Source organism: Pleurodeles waltl, chromosome 2_1 (assembly GCF_031143425.1).
Source record: "Pleurodeles waltl isolate 20211129_DDA chromosome 2_1, aPleWal1.hap1.20221129, whole genome shotgun sequence".
Classification (NCBI taxonomy): Eukaryota; Metazoa; Chordata; class Amphibia; order Caudata; family Salamandridae; genus Pleurodeles; species Pleurodeles waltl.
This window is the reverse complement of record NC_090438.1, coordinates 10,600,843-10,622,754: the sequence shown is the minus strand read 5'-3', so window position 1 is coordinate 10,622,754 and position 21,912 is coordinate 10,600,843. Positions and strand designations below refer to the sequence as shown.

Here is a 21,912-nt window from a genome sequence, read left to right as displayed (position 1 = left end):
ACCTAGGATACTAAGCATTGACGTGAGAGATGTACTGGTCTGCCAGGCACATCATCTGCACATTCATGGAGTGGAAACTCTTACGACTCCTGAACACCTGTTCATTTTGTTGGGGGGGCAAATGCAATATGTGTTCTGTAAATCATCCCAATTATATTGGGGATATGCCCCATTGCATAAAACCCGGCCTTCACAATGGCCAAGTCCTCCACCTGGGGGAAAGCAATGTAGCTGCACATGTGTGTTATCAGGGCAGACAAGACTCTTGCCAGCACGAATGAGAACATTTGCTGTGACATTCCTGCTGCCAAGCCCACTGTTACTTGGGAAGAACCAGTTGCCAGGAAATGGAGCACTGACAGGACTTGCACAAGAGGAGGGATCCCAGTCGGATGACATATAGCTGATATCAGGTCAGATTCCAACTGGGTAAACAGCTCTGTGATTGTGGCCCTGTCCAGTCTATAGGTGAGGATAATGGGCCTGTCCTCCAGTGTAGCCAAGTCCACCAGGGGTCTGTACATGGGGGTATGTCTCCATCTCCTATTCATCCACAGCGGTAGGTATCTAAGGGACGCAAGAGTGAGTAGGCTGTCACAATTTGTACAACTATACCACAACAGCTGTCCACATCATGCAAACATGTTTTGGGACAGTGTAATTTAAAAAGTATGTGCTGATTTATCCTGTGATGCAGTAATTATCGATAGGCCTGTTCACCGCCCCTGAAATGGTGACCGCCTGTCCTGGTGGAGGGACAGGTGGAAGTGAGGTAATGCCACTTACGTTGTGGCAGTAGGCAGCTGTGAACCGCCGTGCAATTCCTCATTGGTTCATATTGGGCCCTATGGGGTACAGTGGCCAACGGGGATCTACGCAGGTGGTGACGGTATGCACCGCCGTGGATGTGACTGCCATTTTATTTCATATTCCTAACTTGTTTCCTGACCTTCCTTAGGAGAGGACTTACACTGCATGCGCTGCTGTGACCTGTGTCTGGAACCTACCATGGACTCTGTGACCGGGGAAAGGACCCCAACCTTCACTTCTGAGGAATTGGAGTGACTGGTGGATGGGGACCTACCCCAGTAAGGACTACTGTATGGGCCTCCAGACCAACAGGTGAGTAAACTGTGGGCACAATGCATGTGGCATGAATGCATGGACATGTGTGTGAAGGCATCATGTAACGTGGGTGGGTAGATGTCCTCTTGGCAGTGTAAATGTTGTGCGCTGGGCTTTGTGTGTGCCAATGGGATGCAAACGGGTATGGTGGGCCATTTGTGTAACAGGCTGGACTGTTTTTCTAATGGTGTTCTACTGTCTGTATTGCCTCTGCAGGTCAGCGCCCATCAAAAGAAGGGAATATGGTGTGCCATCGCCAAGGAGGTGCTGACCCTGGGGGTCTATGGCAGGCGGAGCACCCACTGTCGCAAACGGTGGGAGAACCTGAAACGCTGGGCACGAAAGACTGTGGAGGCCCAGTTGGGGATAGCCTCCAAATGAGGAAGGGGTGCCCGTCGGACCCTGACTCCCCTGATGGCCTGCATACTGACGGGGGCCTACCTTGAGCTGGATGGGCACTTGAGGGCATCACAGCAGCCACAAGGGGGTGAGTACAGTGGCTATCATTACAACTTACGGCTGGTGCGGTGATATCTAGGTGGTGGTTCAATGTCAGTGGGTGACCCTAGGCCAGGCCAGACATAGCAGCGTAGGTCCTCTGGAAACTAAGGGTTGAATGGAAAATACTGCTTACCTAGCTTGTTAGTATACACTTCTGGGAAGAGCTTCGTGAGTCCCAGGAGTGCTGCAGTTGGCGGTGTGCACCCATCCTCATGCCTTGGTGACTTGTCATTTCACTGGTGGTGCAATGCATAGTACATAGGCCTGTTCCCTGTGTGTGAGGGTGCTGGGTATTTAAACGGTGGTGTTGGTGCAGCCATTGACCCAGTGTATCCTTTGTTTCTCCCCCCCTTTCTTGTTTTGTCATCCTGTCCTTATGTGCATTAGCATCATCAGACAGAGGAGCAGAGGCACCGCCGACAGAGGGAGCTGCATCCCACAGGACCCAGGAGGCAGAGTCCACCAACGCTGACGGAACCAGTGGGACGGAGGGCGAGGGGAGCACCACGGCGGAGACTGGAGGGGACAACACATACGCTGATACCTCGGCCGATGGGAGCTCCCTGGTGGTGACGGACACCTCTGTGATCACCCCGGCTGCAGGTACAGCCGCCACCCACCGTACAGCACTGTAGGAAAGTACCATCTTGCCTGGCATGTTACCCCCATTTTTCACTGTATATATGTTGTTTTAGTTGTATGTGTCACTGGGACCCTGGTAACCCAGGGCCCCAGTGCTCATAAGTGTGCCTGAATGTGTTACCTGTGTAGTGACTAACTGTCTCACTGAGGCTCTGCTAATCAGAACCTCAGTGGTTATGCTCTCTCATTTCTTTCCAAATTGTCACTGACAGGCTAGTGACCATTTTTACCAATTTACATTGGCTTACTGGAACACCCATATAATTCCCTAGTATATGGTACTGAGGTACCCAGGCTATTGGGGTTCCAGGAGATCCCTATGGGCTGCAGCATTTCTTTTGCCACCCATAGGGAGCTCTGACAATTCTTACACAGGCCTGCCACTGCAGCCTGAGTGAAATAACGTCCACGTTATTTCACAGCCATTTTACACTGCACTTAAGTAACTTATAAGTCACCTATATGTCTAACCTTTACCTGGTAAAGGTTAGGTGCAAAGTTACTTAATGTGAGGGCACCCTGGCACTAGCCAAGGTGCCCCCACATTGTTCAGAGCCAATTCACTGAACTTTGTGAGTGCGGGGACACCATTACACGCGTGCACTACATATAGGTCACTACCTATATGTAGCTTCACCATGGTAACTCCGAATATGGCCATGTAACATGTCTATGATCATGGAATTGCCCCCTCTATGCCATCCTGGCATTGTTGGTACAATTCCATGATCCCAGTGGTCTGTAGCACAGACCCTGGTACTGCCAGACTGCCCTTCCTGGGGTTTCACTGCAGCTGCTGCTGCTGCCAACCCCTCAGACAGGCAGCTGCCCTCCTGGGGTCCAGCCAGGCCTGGCCCAGGATGGCAGAACAAAGAACTTCCTCTGAGAGAGGGTGTGACACCCTCTCCCTTTGGAAAATGGTGTGAAGGCAGGGGAGGAGTAGCCTCCCCCAGCCTCTGGAAATGCTTTGTTGGGCACAGATGTGCCCAATTCTGCATAAGCCAGTCTACACCGGTTCAGGGACCCCTTAGCCCCTGCTCTGGCGCGAAACTGGACAAAGGAAAGGGGAGTGACCACTCCCCTGACCTGCACCTCCCCTGGGAGGTGTCCAGAGCTCCTCCAGTGTGCTCCAGACCTCTGCCATCTTGGAAACAGAGGTGCTGCTGGCACACTGGACTGCTCTGAGTGGCCAGTGCCACCAGGTGACGTCAGAGACTCCTGCTGATAGGCTCCTTCAGGTGTTAGTAGCCTTTCCTCTCTCCTAGGTAGCCAAACCCTCTTTTCTGGCTATTTAGGGTCTCTGTCTCTGGGGAAACTTTAGATAACGAATGCATGAGCTCAGCCGAGTTCCTCTGCATCTCTCTCTTCACCTTCTGATAAGGAAACGACCGCTGACCGCGCTGGAAGCCTGCAAACCTGCAACATAGTAGCAAAGACGACTACTGCAACTCTGTAACGCTGATCCTGCTGCCTTCTCGACTGTTTTCCTGCTTGTGCATGCTGTGGGGGTAGCCTGCCTCCTCTCTGCACCAGAAGCTCCGAAGAAATCTCCCGTGGGTCGACGGAATCTTCCCCCTGCAACCGCAGGCACCAAAAAGCTGCATTACCGGTCCCTTGGGTCTCCTCTCAGCACGACGAGCGAGGTCCCTCGAATCCAGCGATGCTGTCCAAGTGACCCCCACAGTCCAGTGACTCTTCAGTACAAGTTTGGTGGAGGCAAGTCCTTGCCTCACCTCGCTGGGCTGCATTGCTGGGAACCGCGACTTTGCCGCTACTCCGGCCCCTGTGCACTTCTGGTGGAAATCCTTTGTGCACAGCCAAGCCTGGGTCCACGGCACTCTAACCTGCATTGCACGACTTTCTAAGTTGGTCTCCGGCGACGTGGGACTCCTTTGTGCAACTTCGGCAAGCACCGTTTCATGCATCCTCATAATGCCTGTTTCTGGCACTTCTCCGGGTGCTACCTGCTTTAGTGAGGGCTCTTTGTCTTGCACGACGTCCCCTCTCTCTACAGGTCCAATTTGCAACCTCCTGGTCCCTCCTGGGCCCCAGCAGCGTCCAAAAAGGCCAAATGCACGATTTGCGTGTAGCAAGGCTTGTTGGCGTCCTTCCGGCGGGAAAACACTTCTGCACGACTCGACAAGGCGAGTGGGATCCGTCCACCAAAGGGGAAGTCTCTAGCCCTTTTCGTTCCTGCAGAAACCTCAGCTTCTTCTGTCCAGTCGAAGCTTCTTTGCACCCGCAGCTGGCATTTCCTGGGCATCTGCCCATCTCCGACTTGCTTGTGACTTTTGGACTTGGTCCCCTTGTTCCACAGGTACCCTAGATTGGAAATCCACAGTTGTTGCATTGCTGGTTTGTGTCTTTCCTGCATTATTCCTCTAACACGACTCTTTTGTCCTTAGGGGAACTTTAGTGCACTTTGCACTCACTTTTCAGGGTCTTGGGGAGGGTCATTTTTCTAACTCTCACTATTTTCTAATAGTCCCAGCGACCCTCTACAAGGTCACATAGGTTTGGGGTCCATTCGTGGTTCGCATTCCACTTTTGGAGTATATGGTTTGTGTTGCCCCTATCCCTATGTTTCCCCATTGCATCCTATTGTAACTATACATTGTTTGCACTGTTTTCTAAGACTATACTGCATATTTTTGCTATTGTGTATATATATCTTGTGTATATTTCCTATCCTCTCACTGAGGGTACACTCTAAGATACTTTGGCACATTGTCATAAAAATAAAGTACCTTTATTTTTAGTATAACTGTGTATTGTGTTTTCTTATGATATTGTGCATATGACACTAAGTGTTACTGTAGTAGCTTCACACGTCTCCTAGTTCAGCCTAAGCTGCTCTGCTAAGCTACCATTATCTATCAGCCTAAGCTGCTAGACACCCTATACACTAAAAAGGGATAACTGGGCCTGGTGCAAGGTGCAAGTACCCCTTGGTACTCACTACAAGCCAGTCCAGCCTCCTACATTGGTTGTGCAGTGGTGGGATAAGTGCTTGAGACTACTTACCACTCTTGTCATTGTACTTTTCATAAGAGAAAAATATACAAAACAAGGTCAGTGTATATACACATAGCCAAAAAGTTTTGCATTTCCTCTTTTCACTCTTTTCTAAGTGCTGAAAAGTACTTCTAAACTTTCAGAAAGTTCGTAAAAGTTTAAAAAGTTTTTTTTTTTCTGTCTTTCCAAAAAGTTCTGAAAACTTTTGTCTCTTTCTCTATCACTTTAACTCTCTCTAAAAAATGTCTGGCACAGGCCAAAGTGTTGATCTGTCCAAACTTGCATATGACAACCTTAGCTGGAAAAGAGCAAGGAGTCTCTGTATAGAGAGAGGTTTGAGTGTAGGGAAGAATCCTGCCTTAGAACTATTAATTAACATGCTTAGAGAACAGGATAAGGCCATAGGTGCCCCATCTGTTGAAAAAGTACCTAATAGTTCCCAATCAGATTCAGGGACTCCCCCAGGAAAAGATTCAGGAAAGAAACTTCCTAGCCTGCCCATTACTAGACAATCTAGCATAGATGGTAATGATGATGAGCCACACCATAGAAATAGTGTTGTCTCACATCATAGCAAAAGCATTTATTCTCACCATACTGGTAGTAATGTTTCAGTAAACCAAGCTGTTAAGTTGGCTTCTGTAAGGGACAGGTCTCCTTCTATTCATTCCAATCATAGCTCTGTTTCTACAAATGTCCCTCCCACCAACCCTGATGACAGAATGTTAGAGAGGGAACTCAATAAGTTGAGGGTGGAACAAACCAGACTGAAGCTTAAAAAGCAACAGCTGGATTTGGATAGACAGTCTTTTGAATTAGAGAAGGAAAGACAGAAGTTGGGTTTAGATACCCATGGTGGCAGCTGCAGTATTCCCCATAGTCATCCTGCAAAAGAGCATGATTCCAGGAATCTGCACAAGATAGTTCCCCCTTATAAGGAGGGGGATGACATTAACAAGTGGTTTGCTGCACTTGAGAGGGCCTGTGTTGTACAGGATGTCCCTCAAAGGCAGTGGGCTGCTATCCTATGGCTATCATTTAGTGGAAAAGGTAGGGATAGGCTCCTTACTGTGAAAGAAAATGATGCTAATAATTTCCAAGTTCTTAAGAATGCACTCCTGGATGGTTATGGCTTAACCACTGAACAGTACAGGATAAAGTTCAGAGAGACCAAAAAGGAGTCTTCACAAGACTGGGTTGATTTCATTGACCAGGCAGTGAAGGCCTTGGAGGGGTGGTTACATGGCAGTAAAGTTACTGATTATGACAGCCTGTATAACTTAATCCTGAGAGAGCATATTCTTAATAATTGTGTGTCTGATTTGTTGCACCAGTACTTGGTGGACTCTGATCTGACCTCTCCCCAAGAATTGGGAAAGAAGGCAGACAAATGGGTCAGAACAAGAGTGAACAGAAAAGTTCATACAGGGGGTGACAAAGATGGCAACAAAAAGAAGGATGGTAAGTCTTCTGACAAGGGTGGGGACAAATCTAAAAATGAGTCTTCATCAGGCCCACAAAAACACTCTGGTGGGGGTGGTGGGTCCAAATCCTCCCTTAATCAGAACAAGGAAAAGAAACCATGGTGCTATTTATGTAAAATAAAAGGCCATTGGACAACAGATCCCAGTTGTCCAAAGAAAGGCACCACAGCTCCTACCACTACAACCCCTACTGCTACACCTAGTGTCCCTACTAATAGCAGTGGTGGTGGGAGCAAACCTACTAATAGCCAATCCAAGGGAGTAGCTGGGCTCACTTTTGGTAATTTAGTTGGGGTTGGTCTAATTAGGGAGACCACAGAGGCTACTTTAGTCTCTGAAGGGGCTATTGATTTAGCCACTTTGGTTGCTTGCCCCCATAACTTGGAGAAGTACAAGCAACTAACCCTAATAAATGGTGTTGAGGTCCAGGCCTACAGGGACACAGGTGCCAGTGTCACAATGGTGATTGAGAAACTGGTGCACCCTGAACAACACATACTTGGACACCAGTACCAAGTAACCGATGCTCACAACATAACACAAAGCCACCCCATGGCTGTTGTAAATCTCAACTGGGGGGGGGTAACTGGTCCAAAGAAAGTTGTGGTAGCTTCAGATTTACCTGTAGACTGTCTATTAGGGAATGATTTGGAGACATCAGCTTGGTCAGATGTGGAGTTGGAGGCCCATGCAGCAATGCTGGGCATCTCAGGGCATATTTTTGCTTTGACAAGGGCTCAGGCCAAAAAGCAAAAAGGACAGGGAAGCTTGGATCCTGGAACAATGGACCAAGTGCTCCCTAAAGCTAGGGCTAGTAGAAGCAAACCACTTCCTACTATCCCTCCCTCTACAGTGGATTCTACTTCTGAGGAAGAAGAATTCCCTCCCTGTGCAGAACCTACACCAGATGAGCTGGAAGCAGACACTGCTGAGCTTTTGAGTGAAGGGGGGCCTGCCAGAGAGGAGCTGAGTGTGGCACAGCAAACCTGTCCCACATTAGAGGGTCTCAGACAGCAAGCTGTCAAACAGGCTAATGGGGATGTCAGTGACTCTCACAGAGTTTACTGGGAGGACAACCTCTTGTACACTGAGCATAGGGATCCTAAACCTGGAGCTGCCAGGAGATTAGTGATTCCTCAGGAGTACAGAAAGTTCCTCCTAACACTGGCACATGACATTCCCTTAGCTGGGCACCTAGGACAAATGAAAACTTGGGACAGGCTTGTTCCCCTGTTTCATTGGCCTAGGATGTCTGAGGACACAAAGGAATTTTGTAAGTCCTGTGAAACCTGTCAAGCCAGTGGCAAAACAGGTGGCACCCCAAAGGCACCCCTTATCCCACTGCCTGTGGTTGGGGTTCCCTTTGAAAGAGTAGGGGTTGACATAGTTGGCCCCCTTGACCCTCCTACTGCTTCAGGCAATAGGTTTATCTTGGTGGTAGTGGACCATGCCACAAGATATCCTGAAGCTATTCCTTTAAGGACCACTACAGCACCTGCAGTGGCAAAGGCCCTCCTGGGAATATTTTCCAGGGTGGGCTTCCCAAAGGAAGTGGTATCAGACAGGGGAAGCAATTTCATGTCTGCATACTTAAAGGCTATGTGGAAGGAGTGTGGTGTAACGTACAAGTTCACAACACCCTATCATCCACAAACAAATGGACTGGTGGAGAGATTTAATAAAACTCTCAAAGGCATGATTATGGGTCTCCCTGAAAAACTCCGCAGGAGATGGGATATCCTTCTACCATGTCTCCTTTTTGCCTACAGGGAGGTACCCCAGAAAGGAGTGGGCTTCAGCCCCTTTGAACTTCTTTTTGGACACCCTGTTAGGGGTCCACTCACACTTATAAAGGAGGGTTGGGAACAGCCTTTAAAAGCTCCTAAGCAGGATATTGTGGATTATGTACTTGGCCTCAGATCAAGGATGGCTGAGTACATTAAAAAGGCCAGTAAAAACCTTCAGGCCAGCCAAGAGCTCCAGAAGCAATGGCATGATCAGAAGGCTGTTTTGGTTCAGTACCAACCAGGGCAGAAAGTGTGGGTCTTGGAGCCTGTGGCCCCAAGAGCACTCCAAGATAAATGGAGTGGACCCCACACAATTGTTGAAAAGAAGGGTGAAGTCACCTACTTGGTTGACTTAGGCACTGCCAGGAGTCCCCTTAGGGTGCTCCATGTCAACCGCCTGAAACCCTACTATGACAGGGCTGATCTCACCCTGCTCATGGCAACTGATGAGGGACAGGAAGAAGACAGTGATCCTCTACCTGATCTCTTCTCTTCCACAGAACAAGATGCTCTTGTGGAAGGTGTAGTTTTGGCTGATTGTCTTACTGCTGAGCAGAAAGATCATTGCATAAATCTCCTAGGACAATTTTCAGAACTCTTCTCTACTGTGCCAGGCACCACTTCTTGGTGTGAGCACACTATAGATACTGGAGACAGTTTACCTGTCAAAAGTAAGATCTATAGGCAGCCTGACCATGTCAGGGACTGCATAAAGCAAGAAGTTCAGAACATGTTGGAACTAGGAGTGGTTGAGCACTCTGACAGTCCATGGGCTTCTCCTGTGGTACTGGTACCAAAACCCAATTCTAAAGATGGAAAGAAGGAAATGCGGTTTTGTGTAGACTATAGAGGTCTCAACTTGGTAACCAAAACTGATGCTCACCCTATACCCAGGGCAGATGAGCTTATAGATACACTGGCATCTGCCAAGTATCTAAGCACTTTTGATTTGACTGCAGGGTATTGGCAGATCAAATTGTCAGAAGATGCTAAACCTAAGACTGCATTTTCTACCATTGGAGGACATTACCAGTTTACTGTAATGCCTTTTGGTTTGAAAAATGCACCTGCCACTTTTCAGAGGTTGGTGAACACAGTCCTGCAAGGGCTGGAAGCTTTCAGTGCAGCATATTTGGATGATATAGCTGTCTTTAGCTCCAGCTGGGATGATCACCTGGTCCACCTATGGAAAGTTTTGGAGGCTCTGCAAAAGGCAGGCCTCACTATCAAGGCTTCAAAGTGCCAGATAGGGCAGGGTAAGGTGGTTTATCTGGGACACCTTGTTGGTGGGGAACAGATTGCACCACTTCAGGGGAAAATCCAAACTATTATTGATTGGGTTCCCCCTACCACTCAGACTCAGGTGAGAGCCTTCCTAGGCCTCACTGGGTATTACAGGAGGTTCATTAAGAACTATGGCTCCATTGCAGCCCCTCTTAATGACCTCACATCCAAGAAAATGCCTAAAAAGGTATTATGGACAGCAAACTGTCAGAAAGCTTTTGAGGAGCTGAAGCAGGCCATGTGCTCTGCACCTGTCCTGAAAAGCCCTTGTTACTCTAAAAAATTCTATGTCCAGACTGATGCATCTGAATTAGGAGTAGGGGCAGTCCTATCACAACTTAATTCTGAGGGCCAGGATCAACCTGTTGCTTTTATTAGTAGGAGGTTGACCCCTAGAGAAAAGCGTTGGTCTGCCATTGAGAGGGAGGCCTTTGCTGTGGTCTGGGCTCTGAAGAAGTTGAGGCCATACCTGTTTGGCACTCACTTCATTGTTCAGACAGACCACAAACCTCTACTTTGACTAAAACAAATGAAAGGTGAAAATCCTAAATTGTTGAGGTGGTCCATATCCCTACAGGGAATGGACTATACAGTGGAACATAGACCTGGGAGTAGCCACTCCAATGCAGATGGACTCTCCAGATATTTCCACTTAGACAATGAAGACTCATCAGGTCATGGCTAGTCTCATTGTCCTTCGTTTGGGGGGGGGTTGTGTAGGAAAGTACCATCTTGCCTGGCATGTTACCCCCATTTTTCACTGTATATATGTTGTTTTAGTTGTATGTGTCACTGGGACCCTGGTAACCCAGGGCCCCAGTGCTCATAAGTGTGCCTGAATGTGTTACCTGTGTAGTGACTAACTGTCTCACTGAGGCTCTGCTAATCAGAACCTCAGTGGTTATGCTCTCTCATTTCTTTCCAAATTGTCACTGACAGGCTAGTGACCATTTTTACCAATTTACATTGGCTTACTGGAACACCCTTATAATTCCCTAGTATATGGTACTGAGGTACCCAGGGTATTGGGGTTCCAGGAGATCCCTATGGGCTGCAGCATTTCTTTTGCCACCCATAGGGAGCTCTGACAATTCTTACACAGGCCTGCCACTGCAGCCTGAGTGAAATAACGTCCACGTTATTTCACAGCCATTTTACACTGCACTTAAGTAACTTATAAGTCACCTATATGTCTAACCTTTACCTGGTAAAGGTTAGGTGCAAAGTTACTTAGTGTGAGGGCACCCTGGCACTAGCCAAGGTGCCCCCACATTGTTCAGAGCCAATTCACTGAACTTTGTGAGTGCGGGGACACCATTACACGCGTGCACTACATATAGGTCACTACCTATATGTAGCTTCACCATGGTAACTCCGAATATGGCCATGTAACATGTCTATGATCATGGAATTGCCCCCTCTATGCCATCCTGGCATTGTTGGTACAATTCCATGATCCCAGTGGTCTGTAGCACAGACCCTGGTACTGCCAAACTGCCCTTCCTGGGGTTTCACTGCAGCTGCTGCTGCTGCCTACCCCTCAGACAGGCAGCTGCCCTCCTGGGGTCCAGCCAGGCCTGGCCCAGGATGGCAGAACAAAGAACTTCCTCTGAGAGAGGGTGTGACACCCTCTCCCTTTGGAAAATGGTGTGAAGGCAGGGGAGGAGTAGCCTCCCCCAGCCTCTGGAAATGCTTTGTTGGGCACAGATGTGCCCAATTCTGCATAAGCCAGTCTACACCGGTTCAGGGACCCCTTAGCCCCTGCTCTGGCGCGAAACTGGACAAAGGAAAGGGGAGTGACCACTCCCCTGACCTGCACCTCCCCTGGGAGGTGTCCAGAGCTCCTCCAGTGTGCTCCAGACCTCTGCCATCTTGGAAACAGAGGTGCTGCTGGCACACTGGACTGCTCTGAGTGGCCAGTGCCACCAGGTGACGTCAGAGACTCCTGCTGATAGGCTCCTTCAGGTGTTAGTAGCCTTTCCTCTCTCCTAGGTAGCCAAACCCTCTTTTCTGGCTATTTAGGGTCTCTGTCTCTGGGGAAACTTTAGATAACGAATGCATGAGCTCAGCCGAGTTCCTCTGCATCTCTCTCTTCACCTTCTGATAAGGAAACGACCGCTGACCGCGCTGGAAGCCTGCAAACCTGCAACATAGTAGCAAAGACGACTACTGCAACTCTGTAACGCTGATCCTGCTGCCTTCTCGACTGTTTTCCTGCTTGTGCATGCTGTGGGGGTAGCCTGCCTCCTCTCTGCACCAGAAGCTCCGAAGAAATCTCCTGTGGGTCGACGGAATCTTCCCCCTGCAACCGCAGGCACCAAAAAGCTGCATTACCGGTCCCTTGGGTCTCCTCTCAGCACGACGAGCGAGGTCCCTCGAATCCAGCGATGCTGTCCAAGTGACCCCCACAGTCCAGTGACTCTTCAGTGCAAGTTTGGTGGAGGCAAGTCCTTGCCTCACCTCGCTGGGCTGCATTGCTGGGAACCGCGACTTTGCCGCTACTCCGGCCCCTGTGCACTTCTGGTGGAAATCCTTTCTGCACAGCCTAGCCTGGGTCCACGGCACTCTAACCTGCATTGCACGACTTTCTAAGTTGGTCTCCGGCGACGTGGGACTCCTTTGTGCAACTTCGGCGAGCACCGTTTCACGCATCCTCATAATGCCTGTTTCTGGCACTTCTCCGGGTGCTACCTGCTTCAGTGAGGGCTCTTTGACTTGCTCGACGTCCCCTCTCTCTACAGGTCCAATTTGCGACCTCCTGGTCCCTCCTGGGCCCCAGCAGCGTCCAAAAACGCCAAACACATGATTTGCGTGTAGCAAGGCTTGTTGGCGTCCTTCCGGCGGGAAAACACTTCTGCACGACTCTCCAAGGCGAGTGGGATCCGTCCACCAAAGGGAAAGTCTCTAGCCCTTTTCGTTCCTGCAGAAACCTCAGCTTCTTCTGTCCAGTCGAAGCTTCTTTGCACCCGCAGCTGGCATTTCCTGGGCATCTGCCCATCTCCGACTTGCTTGTGACTTTCGGACTTGGTCCCCTTGTTCCACAGGTACCCTAGATTGGAAATCCACAGTTGTTGCATTGCTGGTTTGTGTCTTTCCTGCATTATTCCTCTAACACAACTCTTTTGTCCTTAGGGGAACTTTAGTGCACTTTGCACTCACTTTTCAGGGTCTTGGGGAGGGTCATTTTTCTAACTCTCACTATTTTCTAATAGTCCCAGCGACCCTCTACAAGGTCACATAGGTTTGGGGTCCATTCGTGGTTCGCATTCCACTTTTGGAGTATATGGTTTGTGTTGCCCCTATCCCTATGTTTCCCCATTGCATCCTATTGTAACTATACATTGTTTGCACTGTTTTCTAAGACTATACTGCATATTTTTGCTATTGTGTATATATATCTTGTGTATATTTCCTATCCTCTCACTGAGGGTACACTCTAAGATACTTTGGCACATTGTCATAAAAATAAAGTACCTTTATTTTTAGTATAACTGTGTATTGTGTTTTCTTATGATATTGTGCATATGACACTAAGTGGTACTGTAGTAGCTTCACACGTCTCCTAGTTCAGCCTAAGCTGCTCTGCTAAGCTACCATTATCTATCAGCCTAAGCTGCTAGACACCCTATACACTAATAAGGGATAACTGGGCCTGGTGCAAGGTGCAAGTACCCCTTGGTACTCACTACAAGCCAGTCCAGCCTCCTAGAAGCACCGCCCTCCAAGTAGCCCCTCAGCGAGTTTCTCGTGCCCACTCACCCAGGAGGGTGGGCATCTCCTTCGCCCCAGGCACCTCTGGCCCTGCCCAAGTGAGCCCTGCTGTCCTGAATGAGGAATCTATTGACCTCCAAAGATGCATCTCTGTAGGGCAAACGACTATTGTGAATGCCATCCAGGGGCTGGCAACACAGAAGCTGCAATGCAATGCATTCCTGGAGGGCATTCAAGGTGGATTGGTGGCCCAACAGAGATCGATTCAGGCTCTGGCCTCCTCTTTGATGTAAGCCATTGTCCCTGCTTTAACCATCCCCCCAGCAACTTCCACTTCCCAGTCCCCTGAGAACCAGTTGGGAGAAAGACGGGGCTGGCACAAGGAGAGTGCGCTTTCTAGAAGAAAAGGAAGGTACATAGATGAAAGGCTGGCACAGGTAGTCAGTGAGACTGACTCCTACCAATGTGGGAACCTTCTAGGCCAGGAGGCCTAATGAAAGTGCTCCTGGTGGAAAGGGCTCACCACCAGGAGTGAAATTACAACAAGGAAATGATAACACATCTAGAGTTCCAAAGCATTTCGAAGCACAACTCTGTTGGAACTTTTGTTCCTGACTTGTGAGTCAGTGCCCTCTAGGGGCCAAATGTTGTAATTGCAAGTATTTTTACAGCACTAGTTGAAATGATAGCATGTTAGGTTAAATGTATTATGGGAATGTGTGGTCCCAGTATGGAGACCAATAGATTGGCTTGTGAAGTTCATATGACAAAGCACCCTCTAGGGGTGCAGGATGGTGCTACACATTGTTTATCAAAAGTAAGATGAGAGTATTCAGAAAGTAATCCTAACAGCACAAATTATTCCAACATGCATATACATGTTCTGGTCATGCTTATTTGAGAATGATACTGACAGCCACCACTGAGCAAAGCAAATGTAATGTATTGCAAGATGTAGGAGCTCTCACTACAAGTTACAGTCAAATATTGCATGGGGATACAAGTAAGTGTCTTTCCATGGGTTTGTGGGATTATATTTCCCATCAAGGGTAGGAGAGAATAATTACACAACTACAACCAAAGGTAATTCCATCAATTTGTGTATATTTGTAGATTGTTGCATAGCATTGAGTAGTGTGTGTGTGTGTGTCATAAATGTACTTTTACTTTATTAAAAGAAAAAGCACAGACTGGACAATCATTTATTGAGTCTTATTCTTGGGTGCTCCTGAATGGTGAATACTATCCCACACCACCTGCCGTGAGTAAGCCTTGGACTGCTCTGCACGCTACCCTATGAGAGTCAATCGCTACAATGGGGTGTTTGGTTCCCTCTGGTGGTCGTGTGTGGACCTATTACTTGTACAGACCACACAACTAATGACCCACCTTCCAACAGGTTCCATCTCATTTCAGAGAGGCATACAACTGACAAGTGCCCCTGCAAAAAAGGCCTTCATCCGTGCTCTATTGCCTGAGCAGGGAAGCCAATCAAAGCACTGATTAGTCTACCATGACTTTTGACTGGAGGGTGGTCATGTTGGGGTGGGCGCTTTCTGCAGGGGCATCCCCAAACCTTTTGCCTCATCTTCCTGTTTTCTAACCCTGCTTTTGATGGATTTTAGGACTCTGAGCACTTTCCCATGTCTGACCATTGCTAAAGGACTTGTAGTCTTTTCTTTAAACATGGTAAAATAAGCTTATATCCTATTGGCACGTATATTTTACTTGATGGCATCCTCAATGACAATGACAATGCAGGACCTCGTATTGCAAGCCCCGTTGACGGGCTGATTAGACCTGCTGCTGGATACCGCATCTCTGATGCAGGACCTCACATTGCTGCCGCACCCCCTTGGAACTGCTGCAGCTTGACTCATCCTCGACGCTGTATCTCACAGTGCTCCACAACTAGGACAAAGGTACTTTGTTCAGTGGGACTAACTTCGACCCTGTATCTGGACGGTAGTCCATCATGTTCGACCTAAACTTGTGACTTTGGCCCCGCCCGGTGCAATCAGATAACTACAGTTGGGCTTTGTGTTTTTAAGCATATTTTTCCCTTAAAACTTTAAATTTGCATATCTCTGGTTCTTCTTATTGTATTTTTGATATTTTGGTCACAAATAATTTATTAAATTGTACTCTATTACTCTTTTTCTTGTATTGTATTTCCACACCATTACTATTTGAAGTGCTTCATAAATACTTCACACATTGCCTCTAAGTTAAGCCTGACTGCGTTTGTGCCAACCTACCAGACAGGTAAGCATAGGTTAATTTGGGGTTTTCTTGTGTTTCACCATGGCAAGAATTGTGATTGCTGCTTGAGTGGGGCTTTACCCTCCACATCCATTCACCAGTAACCCAATCTCCTACAGTCAGCAATCTTTCCCTAAGCTAAAACTCTGTGACAAAGTCCCAGCAAAAACATTCAAGACTATATCATAGACCTTTAACTAGGGCTTGTGATCTCCATGAAGTGGAGGAATGGTTTGGGGGGGTCTAATGTGATGACAGAGTTAGGCATCCATTGTCATCTTACCTGCCATGGCTCCAGTTGTTCAACATCCGCACAGCTGCCATTCAGGAATGGTCCCTTCCCAGGGCGGCACAACATCACGTCCTGCAGAGCCCATGCCAGGGCATAGACTGCCAGGTATGTGTGGTAAGTATAACTCATATCAGACAGCACAAACAATGATTCTATGTCATTCATCATCTCTGTTCCTGTGCATGGCAGCTTATCACCCCTAGCTTCCCACTGCACTACCACTGGAGAGCTGGCATTTTCTACCCAATTGCAGTGAAAAGCTGTCTCCCAGAAGGAAGTGATGAAAATGTCTTCAGGATATCTGAAAGGATGAATGCTGTCTAAGAATACCTTGAACTGGGGCATATCTGGGGCATGCAGGACCAACACCAAGGAGCCATTCAATATGCTCAAGGAGGACTTTGGAAAATAACTTGGAGTAAGCGTAACAGTAGTTGATAAAATCCACAGTTTATCAGATATATTCAAGTCAACCAGCTCCTGCAGAAGGGGTTTAAAGTCCATCTCAAAACAGTCACAGATAATTACTTTGGCAGTGGAGCTCCTTATCCTCTCAGCAATGCTCCTCATCTTTTCCTTGGTGTACGTGTCATGAATTTTCTCCCAGAAAGACACACAAACTCCTGTCCTCTCCACATCCTCCTTCACTGCCTTCATTGTTGTGTAGCAAACATCATAATCTGAGGTCACAATTCCTATCCAGGTCCATCGAAAGTGCTGGACTATCTTGACAAGTACTTTGGACTGAGGACTCCGATGTGGGACAGTGCGAAGAAAGGATGGGAACCGGATCTTGTCACTCAGGGCATCGTGCTGTGCTGCATAGCTGATCTAAAGAGGAAGTAACAATTAGAATCTGTGACACCAGATGCGGAACACTCCAGAACCACCTGGCTACTGAACATTAAGAGGCCATCGGCTCTTCAATGTGTGAATAGCCAAGGTGGTTATCTTTCATTCCCAACTGAACACTTAGCTGTCTTCTTTATATATAGCCAGCATTTCTACACCAAGTTCAAATTTCTGATTTCCTGTCATCATAAGACGTTAATTTTCCTACTGACTGAGACTAGGCTTTACTCCAGGGTAAATGTTGTTTGTTCTGACCTTATTCCCACTGGCTATTACTATCTGCACTTTGAAAGGACAGAGAAGATTGAGATTCTTTACAAGTCACACTTCTATGTCGGCTTTCTTCATAGGGTATGCTGGGAATGTTTAGATGCACTACTGAAAATGTCTCCAAAAATGAATAACAGCATTTGTAGTTGTTTACCCGCTCCTAAGCTATAATAAACAACACATCACGACTTTAATTGATCTTTCTTCGGTAAGTGCTACACGCTACATATCACTTGCCATCGTTGATGATGTTTTAGTATGAATTGATGCTCAATCATTCACAGTGTCAGAGCTACTAATCCAAGATCTAAAAGACGTGAGTCTTGGAAGATGTCCTCATGGTCCTATACATACCACCGGACATACACTTGATTCCATCTTCTACCATTACAGAGAGTAAAAGTATATTCTATGACTTCAAGTGTTTGGGCTGAGCTCCTCTTTGTACAGTTTACTTCTCCCACAATTGTTGATTCATATAGACCTCCTGCTCCTGCCTCCTGAGCATTGAGGCACGTGTATCCTTCAATCAATGAGCAGCAGTGAAAACAGTTTTTAGCCAATTGACTTAAGCCTTCTCTATCTGGAAAGCTCTGTTCTGAAAAGCCTTTTGCATCCTTCTTGTTAGCATGGAAGTCTTGGATGGATAATCTATCCACCTTTCACCAGACCTCAAAGATGTAAAGCCACCATGAAGCTGAAGAACCAAAACAAAAAATGGACAAACATACAAAAATCTTATTTTTAAATTACAGTAGTATGCACTTGTAAAAACTTAGTAAAAACCACCAAGGCTCTCAAAACCACATACCAGCATCATTAAATTGAGAAAGATCCCTGTCAGTCAGCGTTACTTTTTAGACTCATGAATTCACCCATAACACCTCGTGCCAACTTTGTAATGAGTACCACTTCACTTGAAATCCATCAATCAAACAATCAATCAATCACTTGTAAAGTGCGACTAATCAACCGTGGGGTCTCAAGGAGCTTTTCGGGCGTGCTGCTACCTGGAAAGGCCAGATCTTAAAAACCTTTCTGAACTTCTTCAGCGTGGTGGCCTGAGGTTGAGTGGGAGCGTGTTCCCGCCTCGGCTGCAAGATAAGAGAAGGATCTACTTCCATCTGTGCTCTGATTCTGGGGATGTCGGCGAGGGCAGCGATGGCGAGTTGGGAGGATCAGAGCTGCCTTGTATGTCATGCATTTGTCAACTGTGAGCCAGTGCACGTCTCTGAAGTGGGTGGTTGTCCAGGATGAGTCCGGCTGCTGTGTTCTGGATTATCCATAGTCTTTGTTTGGAGCTTCTTTGTGATGGTGGCCTAGAGTGCGTTGCCGTAGTCTAGTCTGCTGCTGACAGGCTTGTGGGTGACAGTCCTTCTTGTCTTGGTAGGGACCCACTTGAAAATCTTCCTACATAGTCGCAGGGTGTGGAAGCAAGACAATGAGATGGAGTTAGCTTGGCGGGTCATGGAGAGTGTGGAATCCAGGATGATGCCCAGGGTGCATGCCTGGTTGGTGAGGGCAATTCCTAGGGTGGTTTGCCACCAGGAGTCGTCCCAGGCAGAGGGGGTAGAGCCAATTACAAGGATCTCTGTCTTGTCTGAGTTGAGTTTGAGGCATCTGGTTTCCATCCAGGTGGCGACTGGTCTCCTGGCTGTTGGTCGCTGGTCAAGGAGAGGACCAGTTGGGTATCATTGGCATAGGATACAATGTTTAGGCTGTGCTCTCTGACAATTTTAGCAAGCGGGGCATGTATAAGTTGTAGAGGGTCGGGCTTAGCGAGGATTCCTGAGGTACTCCGCAGCAAGTTTCTTTGGGTGCTGAGGTGAACGACAGGAATCTGACACTCTGGGTTTTTCGGGTGAGGAAGGATCAAATCCAGTCCAGTGTTTTACTGCAGATGCCAGCGTTGTGGAGTCTGGTGCAGAGGGTGGAGTGGGAGACTGTGTCAAACGAGACTGAGAGGTCAAGGAGGATTAGGCAGCTGTGTCATGTCTCCATGGTCCAGTATGGCACGGATGTCATCAGTGGCTGCAAGAAGGGCAGTTTTGATGCTGTGGTTGCTCCAGAATCTGGACTGGGAGGGATCTAGGACGTGGTTTGCTTCAAAGAACTCGGTTAGTTGCATGTTGATGACCTTTTCAATTACCTTGGCTGGGAAGGGGAGCAGAGAGATGACTTTGTAATTCTTCAAATCCCTTAGGTTGGCAGAGGGTTTCGTCGGGAGTGGGTTGATTTCTGCATGCTTTCAGTCGGATGGGAAGGTGGCTGTTTCAATGGAGCGACTGATAGTCTGGCAGAGCTCTGATGCGATTGTGGTGCTGGTCAGGTTGAAAATGTGATGTGGGCATAGGGTTGAGGGTGCCCCGCTGTCTTTGTGGTGATAGGGGCCCAATGGTTCAGGATCTGGTGCAGCGTGGGGTCTGTGGTGGTGCTGGTGGGCAGTATTCTTCGTATATGTCCTGAATGTTTTGATGAAAAAAGGTGGTGAGGTCGTCACATAGGTCTTTGGGCGGTGTGTCTGAGGTGTCAGTTCCGGGATTTGTGAATTCCTTGACTATAATGAAGAGCTCTTTACTGTTTTGTGCATTGGTGCTAATGCCTTCCTAAATGGCAGCTTTCTTAGAGGCTCTGATGAACTGGAGGTGCATGGTGACTGAGATTTTGTACGCTGTGTGGTATTTAGTTCTTTTGCTGTTTCTCAACTTTCGTTCCAATCTTCTGCAGGTTGGTTTAGACTCTTGGAGTTTTGTCATGAACCAGTTTGGTTTCTTGCGGTGTTGGTTTCTGGCGGGTTTTCTGAGGCGGGCTATGCTGTCGGCACATTCTGTGATCCAGCAGTGCAGGGTGCGTGTGGAGTCGTTCGCGTTGTCTTTGGGTCGGCTAGGTGTCAGACTGGGGATCTTCTGGGGTTCAGGGTGTGCAGAGTTTCAGCATTGTACTGACAGGTGATGCAAGAACCACGGTTCGTGTTGCCCGACATGGTCCAGGCACAGACGGGCTTGCCTTTGGCGCACAAGCGGCTTGCACCCTGCGTGCGGCTGTGCAGCAGCCACCATTAAGAAGGGGAAGGAGGAGGGAGGGGCTGGTCAGCAGGGAGGTGAAAGAGTGGGAAAGTACTTTGCAGAGAGGGGGACAGGGCCCCAGGGGAAGCAGCAGCAGGGAGGGAGTTGGGGGAACAGCACAGAGTGCAAAAGGAAGAGGAGAAAAACAGACAAGTAGACAAAAAGAGTGAAAAATTGTGAAAAAATAGGAAATAGCAGAAAAGACAAAGACAGACAGAAAAAGATGGCCACTAGGCCACCAGGGATGAGGTGCAGGTAGGTGCCTGTGGGTGGAGGTGGGCCTCGATCTCAGAGCTGGTCCAACCTCAATCGAAATTGTGCCCAATGATAGTTCATGTGCCCCCTCCTCTTGGTCTGCCACCTCCACAAGGGAGACAGCACACCCTACACTCACTTTTAAACACGGACTCGGGCAAGAATTATGATACATGTGATTTCAGTCATGCAGGCATTGAACTTGATCCTGGTACCAGGCGTCTTCTCCATTAGGGAGAAAATGAGTTGTGTGTCATTATCATAGGAAAAGATGTTGGTGTCATGAGAGGGAATGATGCATGTCTTCTCACGCAGCTACTGTTATGAAAACACTGGCAAAGCCAATAACTGACTTTTCGAACCAAAACCTATTGGCTTTGCCAGTGCTTTTGTCCTATGCAAGGTATGCAGGGGTATTGATTGTGGTGGTGCTGAAAATAGGGTGTTTGGAGGGGCCCCAATGATGTTCCTTGATAATTGGGGTGATAATAGCAAAGTTTTGAGGTGCACAAGTGTCATGTGTTTAATCCGTTGTGCAGGACTATGGGTCACATGTACAAAGTCATTTTGCACTTTTTAACGGTCCGAATCACTATTTTAAGCCATTAAGAAAAGCAAAATGGGCTTCTGAGATGTACAAAGCCCTTTAGGGAATCTCAAATTGCAATTTCTACCCAGTAGAAATCAGAATTTGAGATCCTCTGAAAAGGAAATCGCAAATAGGGATTACCTATGTGCCATTCCTATTGAAATGTATAAAGCATTTTCTTAATCCGAATTCGACATTTAGCAAATGAAATTAGCAAGACTACAAGTCAATGGTAACGATGTGCAATTTTAAAAAACAGTATCCAAAAATGATTTTTAAAGTGCAACAGAACACACGCATGCTCTACAGGTGCACCCCTATCATTGGGGTGCACCTCCGGGGTCTTTTACTCATAGCCATCCTGTAGTTTTGCATTTCTCAAATAGTGATTTCCTAACAGGAAATCACTACTGTATTTGGGACATGCAAAACTGGACCAATGACACAAATGGGATGGGATTTCTTATTTGTGATTTCCTAATAGTGATTCCTACTTTGTAGGATTCGCTATTAGAAAATCTGTATCTTGGTACAAAGCAAGTTGAGTTTCCTAAATAGCGATTTCTATGAAGTCGCTATTTAGGAAATGCAAAATTGTATCTACGTACATCTGGCCCATTGCTTCATCCAGGTGAGAGTGGAATCAGGCTTGGACTGTGATTCTGCAGTCTGGCACAGGTAGGAAAGGTTTCATTTATTTCAGGTGGAAGTGTTGGTACCACACTGTCTTGATTTCCTTGATGATGTGTTTGTTGATGGAGAGGACTGTGCTGAGGGA

General features: G+C 47.6%; 1 protein-coding gene across 1 annotated transcript in view; it reads right to left on the bottom strand.

Moving 5' to 3' along the window:
- Nucleotides 1-21,912, bottom strand: part of LOC138270134 (extracellular calcium-sensing receptor-like) — a 156,287-nt gene that overhangs the window by 94,267 nt on the left and 40,108 nt on the right. The window contains exon 3 of the mRNA XM_069218847.1: nt 16,095-16,934. Coding sequence (XP_069074948.1) covers nt 16,095-16,934 — 840 coding nt within the window. The remainder of the gene's footprint in view (nt 1-16,094; nt 16,935-21,912) is intronic.